General features: G+C 37.5%; 1 protein-coding gene across 1 annotated transcript; it reads right to left on the reverse strand.

Moving 5' to 3' along the window:
• Positions 1-6,311: 6,311 nt before the first annotated feature.
• LOC145106772 (uncharacterized) lies at positions 6,312-7,190 on the reverse strand. The gene has a single exon (XM_079043701.1). The coding sequence runs from the start codon at positions 7,188-7,190 to the stop codon at positions 6,312-6,314; it is 879 nt and encodes a 292-aa protein (XP_078899827.1).
• Between the last annotated feature and the right edge of the window lie 15,981 nt (positions 7,191-23,171).

Raw genomic sequence — 23,171 nt, forward strand, 5'->3', positions numbered from 1 at the left:
GCATTTCTTTCTTCACTATCTACTTCAGTAAACAGAAGGGAGAACACGTAGGTTGAGTTATGAGGCTTAGGAGGCGAAATCAAGGTAAGAAAATGCATCTTTGTTGCTTAACTAATCAGAATGCATTTCAATTGGTAACAGCCCTTGTTAGCTATGAGGAATACGCAGAAGAACGTGGTGGTTCGGCTATTGTAACTAATCGACTGGATAAAATCTTCAATCGACGATGCTAGTCTTTCAGTTGTCGGTGACGATTACGAATGAGTATCGATCAATGTATACGAAGCCATATATATATATATATATATATATATATATATATATATATATAGCGAACCACAAATGGCCGAAGAACAGACGCCCGAAGTACAGATGGCCGAAGTTCAGATGCCCCAAGTAGATATGTACCGTGTACGCTTGAACCACGTGTGACCGAAGTGAAGATTCTTGAACCATATATAATCGATCCATGAATATCGAACAATAGTCGACTATACCGAACCGCAAATGCCCGAACAAAAGATACCGGATCATGGGTACCGAACCAAAGATACCGAACCATAATGGTCGAAGCATGTCGGTCCGTGAATGACCGAAGAATAGATGCAGATCAACGAATATGAGAACACAGATACTGATTAATAGAAAATACCGAACCAGAGGTACCGGTCAATAAACACCGAATCCAGATAACCGAAGCATGTTGAACCATACATGTTGATCCATAGATACCAATCCATAACTACCAAACCATGTGGTCGACCCAGAAGAAAAGATACCGAGGTAGTGATGTCCGAACCACAGACGACCGAAGTATAGATGACCGAAGTACCAATGCCCGTAGTACAGATGATCGAGGCGTGAATGTGAACCATAGGTTCATATTTCATCTCCAAATCTTTTTACATGGACATCGGTATATGCATCCTCCCTCTCTCTCGACCGTGTGATGAAGGAGATGGACCAAGTGGGTCTCCTTTTCTTCCTTCTGTAAAAATAAATAACAAGCAACATCTAGAAAGCTGGATCGGGAGATAAAAACGAGATTCGAGGAATCAAAAAGCACCAAAGCATTGAACAGGGACAAATCCAATCTTTACATTCTCGCCCTTCGACCAATGACTGCTTGGTAGTGGAGAATCAAGACTGGAGGGATCAATTACTGGTGGGTGTGTTGTAGAAAAAGATTATAATACAAAGTTACCACGGTTCGATAGATCGCTCTAACTTGCTAGAATAGGCGTCGAACCATATGTAACCTAAGATCAGGTGCCTGAACCATCTGTGACCGAAGTAGAGACGAACGGTAAATACCCGAACCAATGATGACCGATGTGTAATGTCCGAACCATAAAGGACCGAGGTGAACCGTAGATGCTCGAACCATGTGTTCCCGAAGTAGAGATGAACCATATATGCCTCAACCATAGGTGCTCGAACAGTGGATACCCGAACCATAAATGCTCGAACCATAGATGACCGACCCATATATACCGTGGAATTTATGAACCCAACCATAGATACTCGAACCACGTGTGCTGAGAATTTCTTAACTCGCATGGAGAAGAACGATGTGTGGTATTTATTCTTTTTTCGATATTGATGTTAGGAGAGGCATGTGGTCATTTTCAAATCTGGAATAACCAATGATTGGTTTAATCGATGAATAATTTGTCAATGGGAAGAGTGAAGACTTTATCAATGTTGTTGGATTGACTTGATTTCATTCAGGTATATCATCGAGGGAGATGCGAATAGATTGAACTTTAGGAGCGAAAGTTGCAGCAGCTTCTAGAACATGTGGATTCAAAGAGCTTGAATATGGGTTCTTTCAATGTTCTCCATTGTTTGTGTCGTTATCATAGCTTGCCCCTCTTTTTTTTTTTTTTTTATATCGGTACTTGAAAAGAAGAATACACCAGGCACCTTTTGTTGGGTATTTAGGGTGGAGTAAAGAATACAATATTGCTAAATTGAACGTGGACTGATGTTTTTACACCAGCTAAATTGGAATGCATAGAAATTTCAAATTTTTTTTTTTACCGATCCACAGGTCGTTACTGAGAAGACCACTTTTGTGAGAATGAGTACTAGTTTTAATGCGTCTGGTACAGATCTTGCAGCTTTTGACAAGAGACTAGCTTAGCTATATGCTCTTTTTATATATAATCGTACAACTCACAGCTGGTAATAGCTTTCTTTTACTTTATGTATTATTGCTTTTAACAGTTGTTAAATAGAAACTTGCTTTTTCAGATTTTTTGTTGCTGAACCATGTCAACATTATTTCTTATGCCACACCGTGTACAATTTGATACAGCATAATTGTTTGGAAGAATTTTGATATACGTGTTTTATTGCTGACAAACTCTTAAATATCCAACACTCCTTGTGTTAAAAAGAAAGATGTGAGTTTCGATTTATTCTAGCTTGTACCAAAAGAAATGGGATTCTCCTCGTTTATATATGGGTTTTTAGATGCAAAACTTTAAAATAAATACTATTTATACAGGTTTTTAAAAAACTTAACCTTGGAGAAAAGGTCTTTGGATCGTGTTGACCTCTGTTGAACCCATATTTTTAGATAAAGCGTTTAAAGAATAGACCTGTAGAGATCTTTGAAGAGATGGAACTGAAACCCACAAAGCAGCTGCTATTTGCTCGGGGTCCCACGGATGGCGCCACTTGATGTAATCTGAAAATCGTCATGAGGCTGATAGAGATGAGATCTTGGATATGTGCTTCATTGCCGCTAGCGAGGCCCGATTTGATTCTTGTTACACTCATAAACGAGATCGTTAGAGTCGCCTCAAAACTTGCGTCCTGGGAGCGGCCTCTGACGATCAAGTTAGTATCGATACGAAACGAGGTCGGGTCCTTCGAGTGGAAGGAACCCGATTGTATATATATATATATATATATATATATATATATATATATATATATATATATATATATATATATATATATATCACACCCCCAAACCAGACGGCAGAAACGTCCGGAGGTGGATGACTTCATTTGTAGTATCACAACACATGCAATATAGTAATCAGGGTACAAACAACTACTGTATTTAAAAAGTATAAGTATTTACATGTGTTTCATCATTGTATACTGAAACCAGATAGTTATACAAAAGAAGAAGACAAGGCACAAAAATAGCTCCATCTTCTCAAAAGCTCGGGGAGTACCTGTCTACTGATTCCCTAAGAATACGAGTAATTTGAAAAGAGAGTATCAACATAAAGTTGAGTGAGTGCATAAGTATTTATGTTTGAATGAATGTTTTCTGTTTCTTGAATATGTAAACTGTTCCAGAAAATCCTATATTTTCTGTTGTATATGAAAAGTAGTTTTAATCACATAAAACCGTTCTGTTTGTAAACCAATGTTAGGTATTTGTATTCCTTTTCTAAAATTTGTAACTGTGAGTGTGCGTGGTTTCATCAACTGTTGTTGTAAACTGTAATGTAATACTGTAAATTGTATCTTGTAAACTAGTACTTTGAAAATGTACTTATGTTTAGTTAATTATACACTAACGTATTGTTAATATCTTTTATATGAGTTATTATAACCATACTGACTAGATGGCCTGACCCAACGCTATGAATGCGTTGAAAGCTGTTGATAACAACTGTCACTCGTAGGCGCGTATGCCTGACTGTAGCTAGCAGTCTGAGTGCGGGGTTGTCAATCCCAATATAGATCTGTACACACATTGTTTCGATCCCCGGCTGGAGATTCTGGTTATAATGTCAGGACTTTAACTATATTGTTTAAATGAATTAAACAATCTGTATCAAATGACTCATAAAAAGCATATAAACGTTACATGTATAATGGTTATGAAAACCCAATCATTCTGAAATAAATGATTGACAATATATTCTTGAATTAGTATTCTTAACATATATCTGAAAGATGTATATCCTTGCTTAGTTTTGAATCAAACCTTTGTTCTTGTAAAACAATGTACTTTAGTATACTTGAATTATGAATTAATGTTCTATGATTCATAAATTATACCTATTATAATTTATATGTACTTTCTGAATTGATATCGAGTATTCATGATTGCAACCCCTTGCTCAACATGTTACAAAGGGTAATTGAACTTAATGAACTAACTTTTATACTTATATACATATACAAATATATATATAAGTAAAATTTAAATGACACTCGGAAAAATAACTGATACTTATAATCCCACATCCAAACAAGGAAAAGGAACCAAAGTGGGTTATCAGTCCTAAGCCTTTTAAATCTTATATATATATATATATATATATATATATATATATATATATATATATATATATATATATATATATATATATATATGATTTATGGGGAAAATAAAAGTTTATAAAAAGAAACATTTAAAAACGAGTTTAATACTTTGAAATACTTTTAATGACTTAATGTCATTTTAACACAATCTTTGAAAACCATTTGTATTGATGATAACCGAAATCCATTTTTATAAGATGTTTAAAACCTTTTGTTTATAACACAAAATCTTTGTGTTAGACTTGTATCCCCCCCCCCTTAAAACAGTAAAAACTATGAAAATACGGGGGTATGAACTCACCTGTAGTGAGTGATTCGAATGTAAGATCGATATAGGATGCTAAGTGTCAAGTGAAGTCTCGAGCACAAACGGATCCTATTAAGCATATGATGACATATATGTATATAATTAGTGTATATAACAACTAATCATGTTAGGGAACCACCTTAGGGACTACGAAACACTTAGATTGAAGTGTTACAATCACATATGATTGCATTAAAGGGGTTCACGGCCACACAAGGGTATTTACGGCCATGGTGTTTACGGCCATGGTGTTTACGGCCAAAGATGTTTACGGTCAAAGATGTTCACGGCCATCGGAGTTTACGGTCATTGAAGATCTTTAGGAGGGTTTACGGCCAAGGGAGATGCTCATGGCCATAAACTCTTATTGTTTTTGGGAAATGGTTGTTTTCAAGGGTGTATATTAAAGGGCTTCTATAGGATAACTAGTATATGGAAGATTACTTACGTTTTGAAGCTTGAAGGGGGTGTTCACGGTTTAAGAGCTAGTGTATGTTCTTGGTGTTCTTGAAGATATATTTAAAGATCAAGATGAAAACTCTTGATGATAGTTGAGAGAGAATCGAGTTTCTTGAGTTGCAAGTGTGAAAAGTGGTGAAAAATGAAGGAATATCATGTATATGGGAGGAGTTTACGGCGAGCCAAGAGTTTACGGCCGTAATCTCTAGTTTACGGCTGTAAACTCCAAGACTTGGAGTTTTCCGGCTGAATGCTGCACAATGAACTCTAGCAGATACTTCCTAACACCCAATCCTTCAATGTACTAGGTTTAGAACACTCAAACAGACCCTTAACAATGCTAAAAAATAGCAAAAACAAGTCTGACTTTTGATTGAATTGAATGGCTGTACAAGATAGAAATTTCGGGTTGTCACAATATATATATATATATATATATATATATATATATACATATATATATACAGAGAGAGAGAGAGAGAGTTGTAACCTCTGTTTGGAGTGTCTTGAGAGGTGTATAAATAGTACAATCAAGGTTCCAAAAAGCTCGCCATGGCTCTAAGGCTTGCACCTGCCGCCAAGCTTTACCAAAACGTCGTCTTAACTCATATATGTGTATAAAAATGAATAATAGTTGAAAATACGTAAAAAAATATTAATTATATAGAAAATTGCCGCCTTAAGTCACGCCTTACAAACGTCGTGACTCGCCAAGGCTCGGAAAAGCTTGAGGCTTGACATTGCCGCCAAGTCACGCCTTAAGTTATTTAGAACCATGAGTATAATCATATGTACCACATTATTTGGGGAGAAAGCTTAACAGCTGGACATGAGAAGGTTGAGGTGACTGATGTACTTTTCGCCTCGGGAAGAAGCAAGCCGAAAATGACCGAACTTCCTAGAACGGGACGAACTGCCTAGAAGTGACCGAACTTCCTAGAACTGGCCGAAAATAGCCGAATCGTCTGGGGATGACCGAACCAACCGAAAATGACCGAACTGTCGAGAAATTGCCGAACCATTTCTAAAAGGTCGATGATATATATATATATATATATATATATATATATATATATATATATATATATATATATATATATATATATATATATATATAAAACTTAAAGTCAGTTTTAGTCATTTTATGATTAGCACCAGAATGAACAATCCACATTCTACTATTAGACACAGAAGAGTTACAACAAATATCTTCCATGTTAGGAGATACTTCACTTGTAGACGAATTTTAATTAATGAGGCTAAAAAACTTAGTATATTGCTCGCTTGTAAGAAAGAACTTATCAGACGAATTGTTAGATTTAGAATCAGAAACTGAATGATCACTTAAAACAGAAGCAGTGGAGTTGTTAGTAGAGAAAGATTTATTAAGATTTTGTGATTCATTTCTAAACTTAATATCTTTTGGAAAACCAATGAGTTTATAACACCTTTCAATTGTATGTCCCTTAAGACCACAATTTTTACACTGAAGATTAGAATTTCCACGAGTCTTATTACGCTTTTGATCATTAATCTTACCAACAAAAGATGTAGCTTGAGACTTAGTCGAAGACTGGGAAATGGAGCCTCCCTTCTGGTGAGATTCCTCACGAGAAACAATTGAGAAGGCAGTTTTAACATTAGGAAGAGGTTCTATCAATAAGATGTGACTCTTAACCTGACTGAATGTATCATCAAGACCAAATAAGAACTGCATTAACTTCATTAACATCGAATGATTTGTAAAATCAACATCGGCCTCACAAGTACATTCAGTAAAGTTAACCAGTCCATCAAATTCTTTCCACAAAGCATCAAGCTTACTATAATACTCTGAAACAAACATACCACTATGAGTAAGAGAATTTATTTTTTGATGTATGTTAAAAATAAGTGAACCATCAGCTTTACGATATGTTTCACTAAATTCAGACCAAATATCATAAGCAATTTCATTACAAGCATGATTGGCATACAGAGACTCGGAAATAGAACCAAGAATCCAAGAACAAACCACAACATTAACATGATCCCATTTTCGAATTTTAGTTTCATCTTGAGATGGTTTAGGAAAATTTTTATCAACAAACCCTAACTTATTCCTCCCTTTCAAGGCCCTAGTCATTAAACTTTTCTAAATTCTAAAATTTTCAGGACCAATCAATTTGAAACTAATGATAGACACCACACCATTACCAGAAGGATGTAAAAACAAGAGATCATCAAAATCATAATGATCTGGACTCTTGGAACAAGAAGTAGAAGCTGGAGTTTCCCCAACCATGACTGATACACCTTATATAACAACCAAACACTGTACTCTTGGCAAACCCAGTCATTGTACTAAACCACATTCAACCACCTTTCTTGGGGAAGACAAGTTAGTACAACCACAAGACCACAATCCTCTGTTATCAACAAGTTGTAAGAGTCGCAAACAAAGATATACAACAAGAACAAATAAATATATGCTTAAGAAACAAAGAAGCACCCAAGATAATAAACCTGAACAAATAAGAAGGCGTGTGGAAACCTTACAGTGATCCACTAGAAATAACGCTCAGCAAGCAGCAAAGTAGTTTACCGTTAGATCTATACGTAACAAACTCTAACATTGAAGCAGACAACCATTCCAATGCCAGAAAACCACCAAACCTCTCAGATTGGACTGTTTCCAACCTTGACGTTGACTGTCGCTTAACGTTGGCCGTTAAAAGTAACAAGATGTTAGATCTAACGTCAATAGTCAAGCGAGCGTTTACTCTCAAGATTGACAATGTCTGAGATAGTTTAATCACCAAGAACAAAACTGATCGAATGGAAATCCGAACAGAAAAAAACGACCAAACAAATCGATAAATGATCGGAACAAGAAGAACCGATCAAATACAAAATACGCTCTTACAGGAACCAAAAAACAAATAAAAACAATCAAAAAACCTTAACTCGAGAAGAATAAAAACCCTAACTCAAAAAACAGAAAATCAAACAAAAAAAGAAGCAGGAATAAACCTGCTCTGATACAATGTTAAAATTGTAAAGAACAAATCAAAATGACAACATCAACAAATCTTTTATTATGAACAATAAGATCTAGTCGGTTTTCAGATACTTACAACTGAAACCTCACCTACAAAAATCACTCTCACTCAAACAAGAAAGAAAAACAAAAATAAGTACCAATTTATGAACAAGATTCAGTAAACTAAAAGTAGAAACTCTAATCTTAAGAGAAACCCTAAAAAACGAAGAAGACGAGAGAACATGAGAGACTACAGAGTATGAGTATGTATCAATCTGAATAATGAGCTCTTCAAGACTGAATCACCCAATATATACATCGGGTCAACATACATAGATCAAGTCGAACTTTACCCGACCCACACCTACCTGGATAGATCAGCGTGTTTTCAACATTTTAATGAAAAATGAGCCCCGATCCCTGCAAAATAACAATAATGCAAAACATACCCAAAATAACATAAAACTCACATTACATTCTGAACTCACCTTTTTCCATATTTACAGATTTTACCCAAATTCCAGTATTACTCTCAATGTTAATCTTACAATAACTTAGTTATATTTTTTAACAAAGGGTAACCCCATTAAGGTTAGAGTACGAAGATATGAGTACTAGCTCAATGATATATGACTTGACCTCTATGTAAATTGATAGCTTCTCCCCAAATAATCCAACTCAATTAATGTAACCTTATTTAGAGATATACACAATAATAACTGCAAATAAGTAATTTAATACCAAAAATCAAAAATGTTTGATGAAAAATATACTTCTGTGTAAACTGATAGTGTAACACCAATAAAATTCAAGCCAATTTAAAACTTTTCAAAACATTTAAAACCAACAGTTATTACAGATTTGTTTTCAAAATAGTCTATATCAGAGTTTTTCCCAGAAACATAAATAAAACATGAGGAGCTGTACGATCATGCATTCGTCTTGCCGCGATCCCCTGATGTACCTAAAACAATAAACTAAAATTGTAAGCCTAAAAGCTTAGTGAATTCCCCCAAAATACCGATACACTGCACATAACACATATACAAATAACAGCATATACTGGGTCCACAGCTTTACAGACTGGATTACCCCCTGGGCCTACAGTGTGAGTTTGGATTGCCTTACGGGCCCACATGTCATCTGGATTTCCACCGAGCCCACAATACGAGTCTCCCTCAGCTCGTATCTGGAATGCTCCCAGGTTTGTTGGTTACCGCACGGAGCAGTATCACTTCAACCCATCTCACATAATATGTCGACATATAACATAACTAATGCACATACAGATAATCATACATAATCATAGGTAGTCCTACAGATCTACCAGACTAACATATCACTGGCATACATCACTAGCTCAAACTCAACATATCAATAACTACTAGGATATCAAATCCAATGGGCCGGCCTTGGTGCCTTAGATCCCTTAGTATAGTGAGGGTAACTCACCTCACACTGTCGACTCAAAGATAAACTCAAGCTCTCGGATTACCAGCACAAACTCCACCACCTATATTTACTATAGAACCATACTTGTAAATTTTCCAATTTCCCAAAATGCCCCCAGAAGGCCACTGGTCAATCCCTGATCAAAGTCAAAGTCATTGATCAAGGTCAACAGTCCATGTTGACCTCAACTCGTCGAGTACCCTCAGCTACTCGTCGATTTCCTACTCGTCGAGTCCCTTCTTGGACTCGACGAGTAGGTCACTAAAACACGTGGACCAAACCGTTGCTATTCGATGAGTAGGGAAACCAACTTATCGAGTAGACCTTGAAATCAAGAAAATCTTATACAAAAGTCAATACCTGAGAATCGGGGCGTTACAATTCTCCCCCACTTGAACTAGACTTCGTCCTCGAAGTCTTCCGTGGTGAATAGTTCCGGATAGTGCTCCCGTATCTCTGCCTCCTGCTCCCACGTCCACTCGGATCCCCTCCGATGCTCCCACTGTACATTTACCAAAGGTATCTCCATGTTCCGCAGAACTTTCATCTTCCTCTCCAGTATGGCCACATGCCTCTCCACGTAATTCAGGTGTTCATCGACCTAAATATCGTCCAACGACACCACTACCTCCTGATCCATAATGCACTTTCGCAAAGTGGAAAGTGTTGTGGATCCGGCTAAGCTCCTCCGGTAGCTCTAGCCTGTATGCCACCTTGCCAATCTTGGTAATGATCCTCAACGACCCAATGAAACGGGGACCCAATTTCCCCCTCTTCTTGAAGCGGATCACACCCTTCCAGGGTGAGACCTTCAGGAGTACCATATCACCCACCTGAAACTCTAACTCAGATCGGCGTCTGTCGGCGTAACTCTTCTGCCGGCTCTGAGCGGTCTGCAGTCGCTGCCTAATCTGCTGAATCTTCTCGGTAGTTTACAAGACTACCTCCGTCCGTCCCATCACCCTGTGACCGACCTCACCCCATCAAACCGGGGTGCGACATCTCCTCCCATACAACAGCTCAAAAGGCGGGGCGCCAATGCTGGAATGATAACTGTTGTTGTAGGCGAACTCTGCAAGGGGTAGGTGGGAATACCAACTCCTACCGAAGTCAATGACACACGCCCTCAACATATCTTCGAGGGTCTGAATGGTCCGCTCGCTCTGACCGTCAGTCTGCGGATGGAATGATGTGCTAAAGTGAAACCGCGTGCCCAGTTCCTCGTGGAACTTCTTCCAGAAACGGGAGGTTAATCTAACATACCGGTCGGAGATAATGGAGACCGGAACGCCATGGAGAGCCACGATCTCGTGTACGTACACGTCGGCCAACTTCTCGGCCGATGAACTCTCCCGTATGGCCAAGAAATGGGCACTCTTGGTTAATCGATCCACGATGACCCATATAGCATCAAACCCCTTCGCCGTCCTCGGTAACTTGGTAATAAAGTCCATCGTGATCTGTTCCCATTTCCACATGGGAATCTCCAAGGGCTGCAGCTTGCCATGCGGCCTCTGATGCTCGGCCTTGACCATCCTACAGTTCAAGCACCTCTCGACGTACCAATCGATTTCTCACTTCATGCACGGCCACCAGTAGCTCAAAATCAAATCCTGGTACATCTTAGTGGCCCCCAGGTGAATGGAGAAGTGAGACTTATGAGCCTCCTCCATCACTGCCTGTCTGACCTCACCAGACATCGGAACCCATACCCGACCGCATCGGGTCAGTAATCCTCGGCTATCTTGCACAAACCGGGTGTTCTCACCCCTAATCCTTTCTAGTTTCCAGTTTTCTGGTCGCATGCCATCCACCTGAGCATCCCTGATCAAACTCACAAGAGGAGAATCCACCGCTGTCCTCATACATACCGCTGGGGTGGAAGACCTAGCGGACTTGCGGCTCAGAGCGTCCGCCACCACATTCTCTTTACCGGGGTGGTAAAGGATCTCGCAGTCACTACTAGAAAACAGCCCTTTAATGACGCGCGAACAATGACACGTAGTGATTTACGATACGCATTTATGCGTGCCCTAAAAATAATGTCAGCTTTTCCTAAAATTCAAGAATAGAGGATACGCATTTTTGCGCGCCCTAAAATTTGCGTCAAAAAAAACACGGAGGGCACCTTTTATAAATAGTGTGTCGTCTAGGCCTGTCGTTTTATAATATTTTAATGAAAGGCACGTCTCCATCCATATTGCATCTCGGTATACCTAAGGAGGGAAATGAAATCCCAAAAATCAAAAACCGCGCTCATTCTTTTCTCCCTTGTTTCCACCAGTTATGCCATCGATTTTTTGATTCGTTCAGACTCTAGAACAAGCACATACATCACTCTCTTATCATTCTCCTTTAATTTCTCACTCTTGTAATTAAGGATTTAGGGTTTTTTTCATATTACTGTTCCAATTTTTTTGTTCAGGTTTGGATTTTAGTCAAATGGCGTCCCTGAAGGAAAGCTAATGCGTCTGGTCGTCGGCCTGTGGCTGCAACAGTCCGTCTCGCCATCCCAGTTGGCGGAGGAATACCTGGACCACCGGTAGTAGTTCAATACAAAGTTAACGCTTGCACCCAGAATTACAAATCGGAAGCCCTCGATTGTGGCGTCGATCGACAACTACGACAACCCTAAAACACATCTATGAAATCGCAAAGGTGAAGCAATCAGATCTGTAGTCTAATTTCTTCCACATCGATCCTCACACTAACTGGTTCGGCAACTGCAACTCCTCTCGATTGTAGTGTCGATTGATTGTTGGCTATTCAATTCTATTCATCTTAATTTCCCCTTTCATATAGGTTTTTCATTGGATTTATCTCAACTCAATGACGCAATGGCGTCAAGATCGTACGACAAAGTCGCTGATATTTGCGATCAACTTATGCTTCAGGTAACATACATATGAATCTGTGTAATGATCGTTGTGCGCTAATCGTGGCTTACTACTTCGACTGACTGTGTGTTGGGTTAAGATTTGAAACCCTAATTTTATATCTGCTGGCTTGATTTCAATCTTACTGTTACTTTCTTTTTCTTTTTTTCATGTAGATTGCTTCACAAGGCGTTGCATTTCAAGATGAATGGTCGTATGTTGTTCATCTTCTAGGGTATATTTACCTTAATGATCTGTAAGTTAAGACAATTTGTCTCTGTTTTTTTTCTTTTTCATGAGTTCTATCTATACATATCTGAATTTTGAACCTGATCTTAAGATTGATTCTGATATAAAAGGTGAAATATCCACAAAATGTTGGAAGGGGTTTGTTCGAATTGCAAAGAGATGTTTGCTTAGCCATCCAAAGGAGCGCCCTACCATGGTTGAGGTTGTTGTCAATCTTGAATCTGCACTGAACATACAAGACAAAATCAATAGTTCCTTGCAGGCTGGTGGCAAAACAATATTTGGAAGAATGTTTGATAGGTTTCCCTTTGCCTCCTGTGTAGAGAACTCTGGTATTTTGAGCTCCTGTTGAATTGTGTGTATAGATTCTTAGAATATAGAAATGCAATTTCATAATTTTAAAACACAAAAGAGTATTTATGCAGAAAGAAGTACTGAGTTAAAATATCCAGGTATCATTCTATCATTTACTTCAGTTATATTGGTGATTAGCATAATCCAAATTTCTTTCATTCATTTTATTATTAACTATTTCTAGTTTCATTGTTTTGCTCTAAAGCCTGATTCTTGATAAGTTTTTTTCTGCAGCCTAGGTGATAGGGCATGCCTAAATTGGACCCTTTCACAGGGCCACTCCATAGTAGTCTTTATATACTTGCTTATCTTCTTTACTATATAATCTTGATTTGTTTATCTTTTTCAGCCCATGATGATTTAAAGTTCTGGAAAGGTATCCAGAGGTCGGGTTGAAAACAACACTTTCATCTCTACAAATCCTGATGTTGGTATTAGGAAGCACAAAGAAGAAGCTTTTCAACGACATACTACAAGTCTGGTAAGTATCCAAAAGTACATAACTTATATTTATAATGAAGACAAAATTGAGAGTTTTATGGGAAAACATTTGACTAACATACTTCTTCTCATCCTTTCACTTGCTGACATTCTCACAAATATGTTAAATAGATCATATTTGAGGAGAAATGCTAGATGATATTTATGAAATGGCCTCAAGTAATGTTCAGAACCATTTAAAGAAGAATACTTTTGTGAAGAAGGATTTGGGACCACGAATCTACATTGATGATATCTTTACAGGAATCTCTAAACCTAGTGATGATTCTGATGTTGAATGGAATATGACCAGGGACAAAAGATGAATATGTTGTTGAATGGGATCAGGTGGTTTGCAAAAGAATTGGGGAAGTTGGATTTCAATATGGAATTCAATACTAATGAAGGAGAAGATGATACTACTGGAGGTATTGTTATTTCTTCATCTTTTGGCTTTTATTATTTGTTATTTATTTATTACAACATTGTACTTTGAAAGTCATTTAAATCCAAATACAAAGCAATACTTGGGTAATTAAATAAGAAAAAAAAAGTTAATCATTCAGGTTAGAATAGTATCAACACACAGAACAGGTGAACTGATGTTTTGGTATGCTTCATCTGCTGGAGAACGAGGTATCCAAGTTATTATTGTTGGTGCAGGGGGTGCAGCCCATTTGCCAGGTTTTATTCTCTACTTTACTTTTATTTTTTCCAAATACAACAATTTCAATTTTTTTTTTCATTTTTTTCCAAAATTTTTGATTAGGTATGGTAGCTGTAGAGGTATCCAAGTTATTATTGCTGGTGCAGCCCATTTGCCCGGTTTTATTCTCTACTTTACTTTTATTTCTACCAAATACAACAATTTCAATTTTTTTTATTTTTCATTTTTTTCCAAAATTTGTGATTAGGTATGGTAGCTGCATTGACACCCTTACCTGTCATTGGAGTTCCTGTGCGTGCTTCAACATTAGATGACCTTGACTCCCTTCTCTCAATTGTTCAGGTATATTATATTTTATATACACCAATCTACTTTCATCTATTTCTTTATTATATACTTTCACTTCACTTTTTTCCTATTATAGTATTCAACTTTGAAAATTCTACAAAACCTTAATAGAAAGAAATAAAAGTAAGATGTTAAATTAATTACTGAAATAAATGCTATTTCTTGGAGATGTCAATGAAGAAAAGGTTTAGGCTGCTTAGTGATGAAGTGATGGAGCCTTTAACAAAATGTTATCCTCAGACATCCAATTAACCTAGAGCCCATAAGGACAATGATCATAAGACAGAACATACATTTTTTTCTCTTTGATTGTTTAAAGTTGTGGCTGTTTTCAATAGTATTGGGGCATGTTCATCATGCAGGGTTCTGAAGGAGAAACCAAACTTGAGAAAGAGAAAGTGGGAGATGTATGTTAGTTGTGGTCAATGGTCGTTTATTTATATAATAAGTCTGATTTATAATTATCTTGTTTAATCATACCTATAATCTGTTCTTTCAGGGTAAAGGGGATGATGGCATTGAAAGAAATAATAATGATACAGATGTTAAACCCACTGAAAAGGTTGAGGATGCTTCCTAAAAAGAAAGTGAATCCAGTGTGATTAAGGAGGACGTGTCTGAAGCTGAAGCACTTCCTGTGATTATAGTAAGCCAAAATTTCCTTGTTGAGTTTCTCAGTTTATGTTTCTTGTTTTCCCATTATAATATCTTAGCACCTAAAATTATGTTCAGGTTTGGCTGGTGATTTTTTATGGAAATTCATTCGTTCTCATGTAGATACACATATTCTTATCTTAATACAAACTACCATATAATATACCCCTTTGACTTTTCTTTTTGGGTTTTGCAGGACTTACAGTAGGTTTGAAAAACTGGATTCGTGTAACTTTTGTTGCAGACCCATCTTCTCTTGAAGAAGCTCTTGATAGAGTGAAGTCTTTTTGCCAAAAGCATTCTCATCAGCAAAAGGTTCATATTCTATTAGAAAGGAAATTGTCAAAGGATAATTTAGTCATGACTTTCTTTTAATGTTGTACATGTTTTGTTTTCTATAATAAATATTATGCAATATTAGCAATGTGTTACATTTACTTACTATTGGAATGATTATTTGTATTTGACATATTAATGCAATTCGTTATCTTTATTGTTTATGGTATTTTATTTTGTATTATGAGACTTTTAATGTGTGTTATTTAATTTGAAAATTAGTAAATCTATCAAAAATATATAATTTTAAAAACATTTAAAATTATGACACGCAAAAATGCGTGTCGTATTCCTTTATGACAGGGGCTTCCTTGATACGCATTGCGTGTCATAAACACGTGTGTCATAAGGTTACGACACGCAAATGCGTGTCATCTTCCTTTATGACAGGGCCTTCCTTGATACGCATTGCGTGTCATAACTGTGCGTCGTAAATGCGTGTCATGAATGCGCGTCGTAAATGCTCGTCGTAAATAGACGGCGCACAAAAGCGTGTCGTCTCTCGTTATGACAGGGCCTTCCTTGACTCGCATTTGCGCGTCATCTGAGCGTTTTATGACATGCATTGCGCGTCGTAAAAGGTTGTTTTTCTAGTAGTGAGTCGTAGTCTTTGACTACATCCAGCCACCTGTGCTGCCTCATGTTCAGGTTCGGCTGATCCATGATGTGTCTCAAACTCTTGTGATATGTGTATATGGTACAACGGACCCCATATAGTAATGTCTCCATATCTTGAGAGCGAACACCACCGCTACCAACTCTAAATCGTGAGTAGGATATCTCGTCTCATGCGGCTTCAGCTGTCGCGACGCGTAGGCTATCACCCGTCCTCTCTGTATGAGGACCGCCCCCAAACCTGTGATGGATGCATCACAGAACACCACAAAATCCTCCACTCCCTCCGGGAGTGTTAAGACTGGAGCCTCGCACAAACACTGACTGAGAGTCTCAAACGCCCTCTGCTGTCCGGGACCCCACCGAAAATCCACCCCTTCCTCGTCAGACGAGTGAGGGGTATTGCAATCTTAGAGAAATCCCAAATAAAACTCCGGTAGTACCCTGCTAAACCCAGAAAACTCCTGATGTCCAAAGGTGACCTCGGCACCTCCCACTGCATGACTGCCTCGATTTTGGCCGGGTCGACCAAAATCCCCTCCTGGTTAACGAGATGTCCTAGGAACTGGACCTCTCGCAACCAAAACTCACACTTCGAGAACTTGGCATATAGTCGTTCTCGTCTCAGAACTCGCAACAACTCCCTAAGGTGCTCCTCGTGCTGCTCTCGGGTCTTGGAATACACCAAGATATCATCTATAAACACATGACCAAGCGGTTAAGCATCGGTCTGCAGACCCGATTCATTAGGTCCATGAATATTGCTGGTGCATTGGTGAGCCCAAATGGCATCACCACTAACTCATAATGACCATAACGAGTCCGAAACGCGATCTTCTCCACGTCCTCCTCCCTGACCCGGACCTGATGATATCCCGACCTCAAATCAATCTTGGAGAACCAAGATGCACCCTGTAATTGATTGAAAAGATCATATATCCTCGGGAGTGGATAACGGTTCTTCACCGTCAACTTGTTCAACTCCCTATAATCAATACACATCCGGTGCGAACCGTCCTTCTTCCTGACGAAAAGGATTGGTGCTCCCCATGGAGAACTGCTAGGTCGAATGAACTGCTTGCCCAACAGTTCCTGCAGCTGTGAAGACAGCTCCTGCATCTCGGGTGGCGCCAACCGGTACGACGCCTTGGCGATAGGAGCCGCACCCGGCACCAGGTCGATCCAGAACTCGAACTGCCTCTCCGGAGGTATCCCTGGAAACTCCTCCGGGAACACGTCGGCAAATTCCCTAACCACTGGAACCTCTAAAACTGAAATATGATCCCTGACCCACGTATCCACCACATACGCTAGATAACCCGCACACCCGTGCTGAATATACTGTTGGGTTTTGATCATTCTAACACTCCTAAGTGTACATGCAACCCTAAATACCTTGGATTTATGTTTCTCTATTATACATGCAAATATGAATATTCCAAGGTATTACCCTAACTAGCGTACAATCTTTGATACTTGGGTAACAAAATAGATAGAATACATACCTTGTTGATGTAGCTTGACTCCATGAAGCTCGAGAGCCTAGTGCCCCAAGTGTGACACCTCAAATGGTTCACATAACATCATCAACACTTGGAATAACCATGAGAAGAAGACACTCATGCTCAAATCGTCTAGCCCTCATATATGTTTCACTAGTTCCAATTTCTTGAGCTAAAGGGGTCCTTATATAGTGTGCACATTAGGGTTACACCATGTAACCCATGACTTTACCCATTCCTTATGCTCCATGGGTTTTAACCTCCATGGAGTATCCATGGGTCACCACATGGGTTAAACCCAACATAAGGAATCATGGATCATAAGCCCATATATATAAGAATGAATGATTTACACAATCAATCCCCATATATTTAATTAGTCTCTTTTGATCACTAAATTAAGTCCAAATTAATTCTTGATCAATACTAATTAAATAACATGATTTCATATTAATATATTAGAACTTATAAAATATTAATATGTCACAAATGTCCTCTTCTCACAAATGGTCTATCCAAATGTTCCGATGCCATGCAACCCAAATGGACCATGTCGAGTCGGGTCAAGTACATACCAATTATAGTTATGGACTTAGACACTAATCCAACAGTCTCCTACTTGGATAAGTCTAAAACTATTATTGAGTATGACTTCAACAACCAACTGGCAATCGTAGCTCTTAAAAGCCGCTGTCGAACTCTGACCTCGTCGATGAACTCTGACCTTTGTCAATGACTAGTCCATTAGATAAGGGATCATATATTCCTCCATTCTAGATATCATATGGACTGAGACATGGATTATAAATCATTCTCTCTGTCCATTTGTTGTTTCCCGATTTCCGATTCATGATGACTGACTGATTGAACAAATCAAATCAGTCCTGGCTTGGCCAAGCACTCACATGTGTCATCATTAAATCATCGAGGGGCCCACATATATCGCTTTTATCCCGAAGGTAAAAGGAATGGATAAACTTCGACTCATATGGCTTGTTCTACTACTTGTTGAATCATACACAAAGGCACGTTTTATAACATCGAGTTACCAATGCGTTTTCGTGCAATCAATGTATAACCAACTCATAGTAACAACTCATATCTCTAGGTTTGAAGAATATAAGATATTATCGTCTCATGATCGCTCGTGATGAAATCCATGAAGTGATTCAAATGAGCGCGGGTTGAATCCAATACTCAGAAGTTATGAGCACTCATGAGTGTTGTAGCACCACTTTGTCCAACATCTTAGACCTCTACAATCCAACCCATGACAGTCTTGATTCATATCTACTTCCAACATATGACCGACTGTGGATGGTTTGAATAACTTAGTCATTCGGGAAGAATGACCTAGTTTATTCTGGACGTCAAAACATGCAAAATGAAACACAAGAATAATTGAATCCAATATGGTATCAAAACCTATGAATATAAATAGAACACTTTTTATTTATCACCATACTGATTACTCATTATTCATTGTTTCGGTTTTATCAACTTTATACTTGAATTAAAAACACTAGTTGTCCCATGCTCCAAGCATGTACACTATGTTTTTCTAAACAATAGTTTTGCCATACACCAAGTATGCACTCTATGTTTTTCTATGATCCTTACTTTGTGAAATAAACCAATTGAACATAATTTCAATGATTCTAATTTCACACTCCCAAATCCTTATCATAAATGTAAGAATTCCAAATTCTTATCATTCATCGAAATCTGTTTAGATTTTAAACTTATATGCACTGACCCTCTTGTAATGAATATGTACAAAGTCATAAAGACTTGTCAACAGTCATTACAGGGTATTCTAAAGGAGATCAACTCCATGAAAACTAAGTCTCATATTAAAAGTACATTGCTTTGAACATGCTTCTTGCATTAAGTTTTTCTAATCTTACACAGATTGCTTCCATCTATGGAGACAACTCCATATTCCCATTTTGACTATCATTTCTGAACAAGAGTTTCCTCTTTTCAGAATATGTCAATATGGTCCTTCCAAAGTTAACACTATACTTCCAACTGTCCCTGAGCAACCAATCTTTGGTAAACCTTAGATTGTCCTCGACAATTGCTTAATCATTTTAGTCATATCCAATTCTAGACCTTTTCCCCTTCTTAATGCCCCAGGCATTTGGAAAATTTAGAAAGGATGAATATTATAGCACATGCAATCGTTCCTATATCCGAAGCATATGGGACACGATTCATGATGTCTCACATAAAGACATGATACTAGACCAGTCCTTTTGCTACAATATTTCTATTTGCCAGCTTCTAATAATTCAGATTATGAAAAGGGATGCCGTAATCATAATCGAATTTTAGACTGCAAATAATGTTCACATATTATAGAATTTCCTTATGTTGAACCATTCCAACATGAAATTCATATATATATATATATATATATATATATATATATATCCTTGACTAAATATGATTAAAACCTCAATCTAAGCTTTTAGAATTGAAATAAAGTATAATTTCCTCTCCCTTAATTATAGCAAAACAACTTTTCAACCCCTGCAACTTCGCGAATTGAAACTTTTGTTTTCTATAATTAACATTGCTATCTTGCAATACTAATAATAACTATCATGCTCCCACTAACATGATGATTATTAGCATAACATTTATGCTCCCACTAGCTTTGACATGTACTCAGAAATCAGCTGAACTTCTAGAAATCAATACTTTATTGACTTTCTTACCAAAGATCAGATTTCTGATACGAGATGTTTTGATAAGACTTTATCAAAATCACACACCTTTCCTTAGATAGCTCACATGTGTGTCTAAACAATTTTTAGAACTATGAAAAGGAATGCCGTAATCATAGTCTCAATTGTTTAGACCTTTGCCATTTCTCACAAGTCCATGTTAGTGTGCTGGTTAACCACACACGCTCCACTAACGACTTTGAGAATGCAAATATCACAATTGCTATCTATTTAAAATCTACTTAGTGAAAGCCTTTCCTCACCATCATTTTCATGAGTCGGAGAGAAACCTTATGACACTTAGATTTTATGGTGTATGTGTTCCTATCCATGTGAATTTTGTCACAACCATAATCGCAAGACAAGGTTAGTGACAAATCCAAACTCATATGGACTAAACTTGTGCAATCTTAAATTCTTGCCACCTGGCAGCACAAGGGCCTACCATTGCTTCCAAGTTGTTATGCAATCAATTGAGAACTCTCAGAACTCATATGAAAAGCCAACTTTAACTGGAACGGGCACAGAAATAAGAATATGTCAACACGATAGGTTATAAACCTCAAGTCGTGTGCTAATGATAAACTACATGTTTTTACTCTTGATTAGATCTTGAAGTTTTTCCAAGATTTTTAAGACTCCCACTGTCCTCTTGACATATAAAACTCACTTGCCAAATATTCAAGAGATAGTGCGGATTATTTATCAAGACAAACACTTCACACAATTGGCCTTAGTTGATCTTTGTTTTATCCAAAACATCACAACTTACCAATTTCAAATGTACAAGAGTGGGACACTTTTACTCTTACATTTGACAAGTGTTATAAACCTTTCTTTAAGATATGTCACTCAACTTACAGTCTTGGAGTATGACTCTAAGACTTGTTTTTGGAATGAAGTATGACTCATCTTCTTGATTTAACCATTTCAGCAATTCTTGATTCCTCTTCTTAGTCATAGGAATGCACTAAGATTTCCTTAGAGGACTAATTGTGATATGAAATCATTAAGATGATCACAAAACATGATACTAAAGTACTCTCCCATCTTTTCAGATTTGAGAAACTTTTATCCTTCTTCCTAATTTGCTTCTTCTCATTCGTTATGCCATACATCAAAACTTTTCCAATGTTTCAGAATTATACTTAAACTTGTAAGTATAATCATATTTACTAAACTTTAGTAAATCATGACGAATAGTCTTATCGATCTTTTGTGGTGGACTTGATCAGTGCACCAGAATGTGTACTCGATCCCTTAGTCCTTCACTTGACTTACATATACATGTGAACAAGGAGTTAAACTTAATTTTCCAAAGATAAAAATTCTCATTCATCATACTATACAACTTGCATGATTTCCAAGTTTCTATCCAACTGAAACCTTGGGTGATGAGAATCTTTCCTTATTTGGTAAATTAGACATTACCACAAATGAAAGAAACAAATCCATTTTCCATTATTGCTATCAATGGAATCATATAAGCAACAGTTTTTTCACAAATGCCATTGTAAGGATACTTAGAATAAATAAAATCAAAAATTTCCTTTAATTTTAAAACTTTGCGGAAAAACTTATCCTTACAGTGCAAAAAACATATGAAAAACTTGTTGTTATCTATTCCTAAGCAATATATCATAACTCCTAAGAAACAACTCAAAATTCTGATCACTGAACCATACGATCGAGATCCATCTTCGCGATCAGAATCAACATATACTTCCTTTAAGTTTGTTCACTTTTCTTTGATTTTTAAAACATCAACATGTGACCCAATCACATCATGTAATAAGAATCTCAAAATAGAAACTTAACAGAGTTAGATAGTGGACTTTACCTGAAATAGAGTCAAACTTCTTGACTTGATCAACCTTATGATCTTTCATGTAAATAGGCAGCTTCGCAATCAATTCCCCTTCCTTTGGCAATAGACACATATGGACCCTTTGGTAGAACTATCTCAGACTTAGCCATTCTCTTTACCATTTGGTCAACCGAGTTGACTATGGCCGATCCCTTTCCATTGGGAAGAGAAAGCTTTTACTGGGTATCCAATGTTACCATTGTCAATGTCCATTGAAGGTTTGGGAAGTTGATCTTCTAATCAAATTTGCTTTACTAGTCCTCAGATCATTGCTGATTCAGTAGCACCAAGCAAATAGATAAGATCATTAAGGGTCATATCATAGTCTGTTTCATAGTAGTCCCAAAGGAACTCACTATGTGACTTAGAAAGTAATTGACCATCCAACTTCCTCAAGACTTTGACACCCAACTCTCCCGGCTTGTCAATATGTGACTTTATCTCCAAGATGTGAGCACACATAGACTTTGCTTGCCAATAGGGCTTGAGTGACCTTAAACTTGTGGGCTAGGGAGAATAATTGGAGGAGGTGAAGTTCCAAGAGATTTAGGAAGATCATATATGTCTAAACTAGACATCTTTTTGGGAGATATTCAAGATAGTTGATCTAAAGTCCTTAATATAACACCCAATATGAAATATTAAGGTTAGGACCCAACACAATACTTTTATAACTTGGAAGAGGGATGCCGTAATCCAAGCTATAAAATATTTGAAGGTAGGAGAATGACGATTCACCAATTTCCACCATGAAAAACGAAATAGAAATATTAGGTTTTAATTGTATTTGAAACTCCTAGATCTTTTGAGATTCATTGAACTTTTCAATGGCATGTTTCAATCTCGATTGTGCCCTCTCAAGTTTTGTGACTGGGATGCCGAGGATCACAAAACAAGGTGTGAATAACCATGCAAATGTACTTAGTACCCTTAATATTTATCACTTAATCGA

This window comes from Lactuca virosa, chromosome 4 (assembly GCF_052849685.1).
Source record: "Lactuca virosa cultivar CGN04683 chromosome 4, Lactuca_virosa_CGN04683_v6, whole genome shotgun sequence".
Lineage (NCBI taxonomy): Eukaryota > Viridiplantae > Streptophyta > Magnoliopsida > Asterales > Asteraceae > Lactuca > Lactuca virosa.

Bases quoted from the DNA above. Each gene is read 5' to 3' on its own strand.
- LOC145106772 (XM_079043701.1), bottom strand. From the start codon at position 7,190: ATGACTAGGGCCTTGAAAGGGAGGAATAAGTTAGGGTTTGTTGATAAA.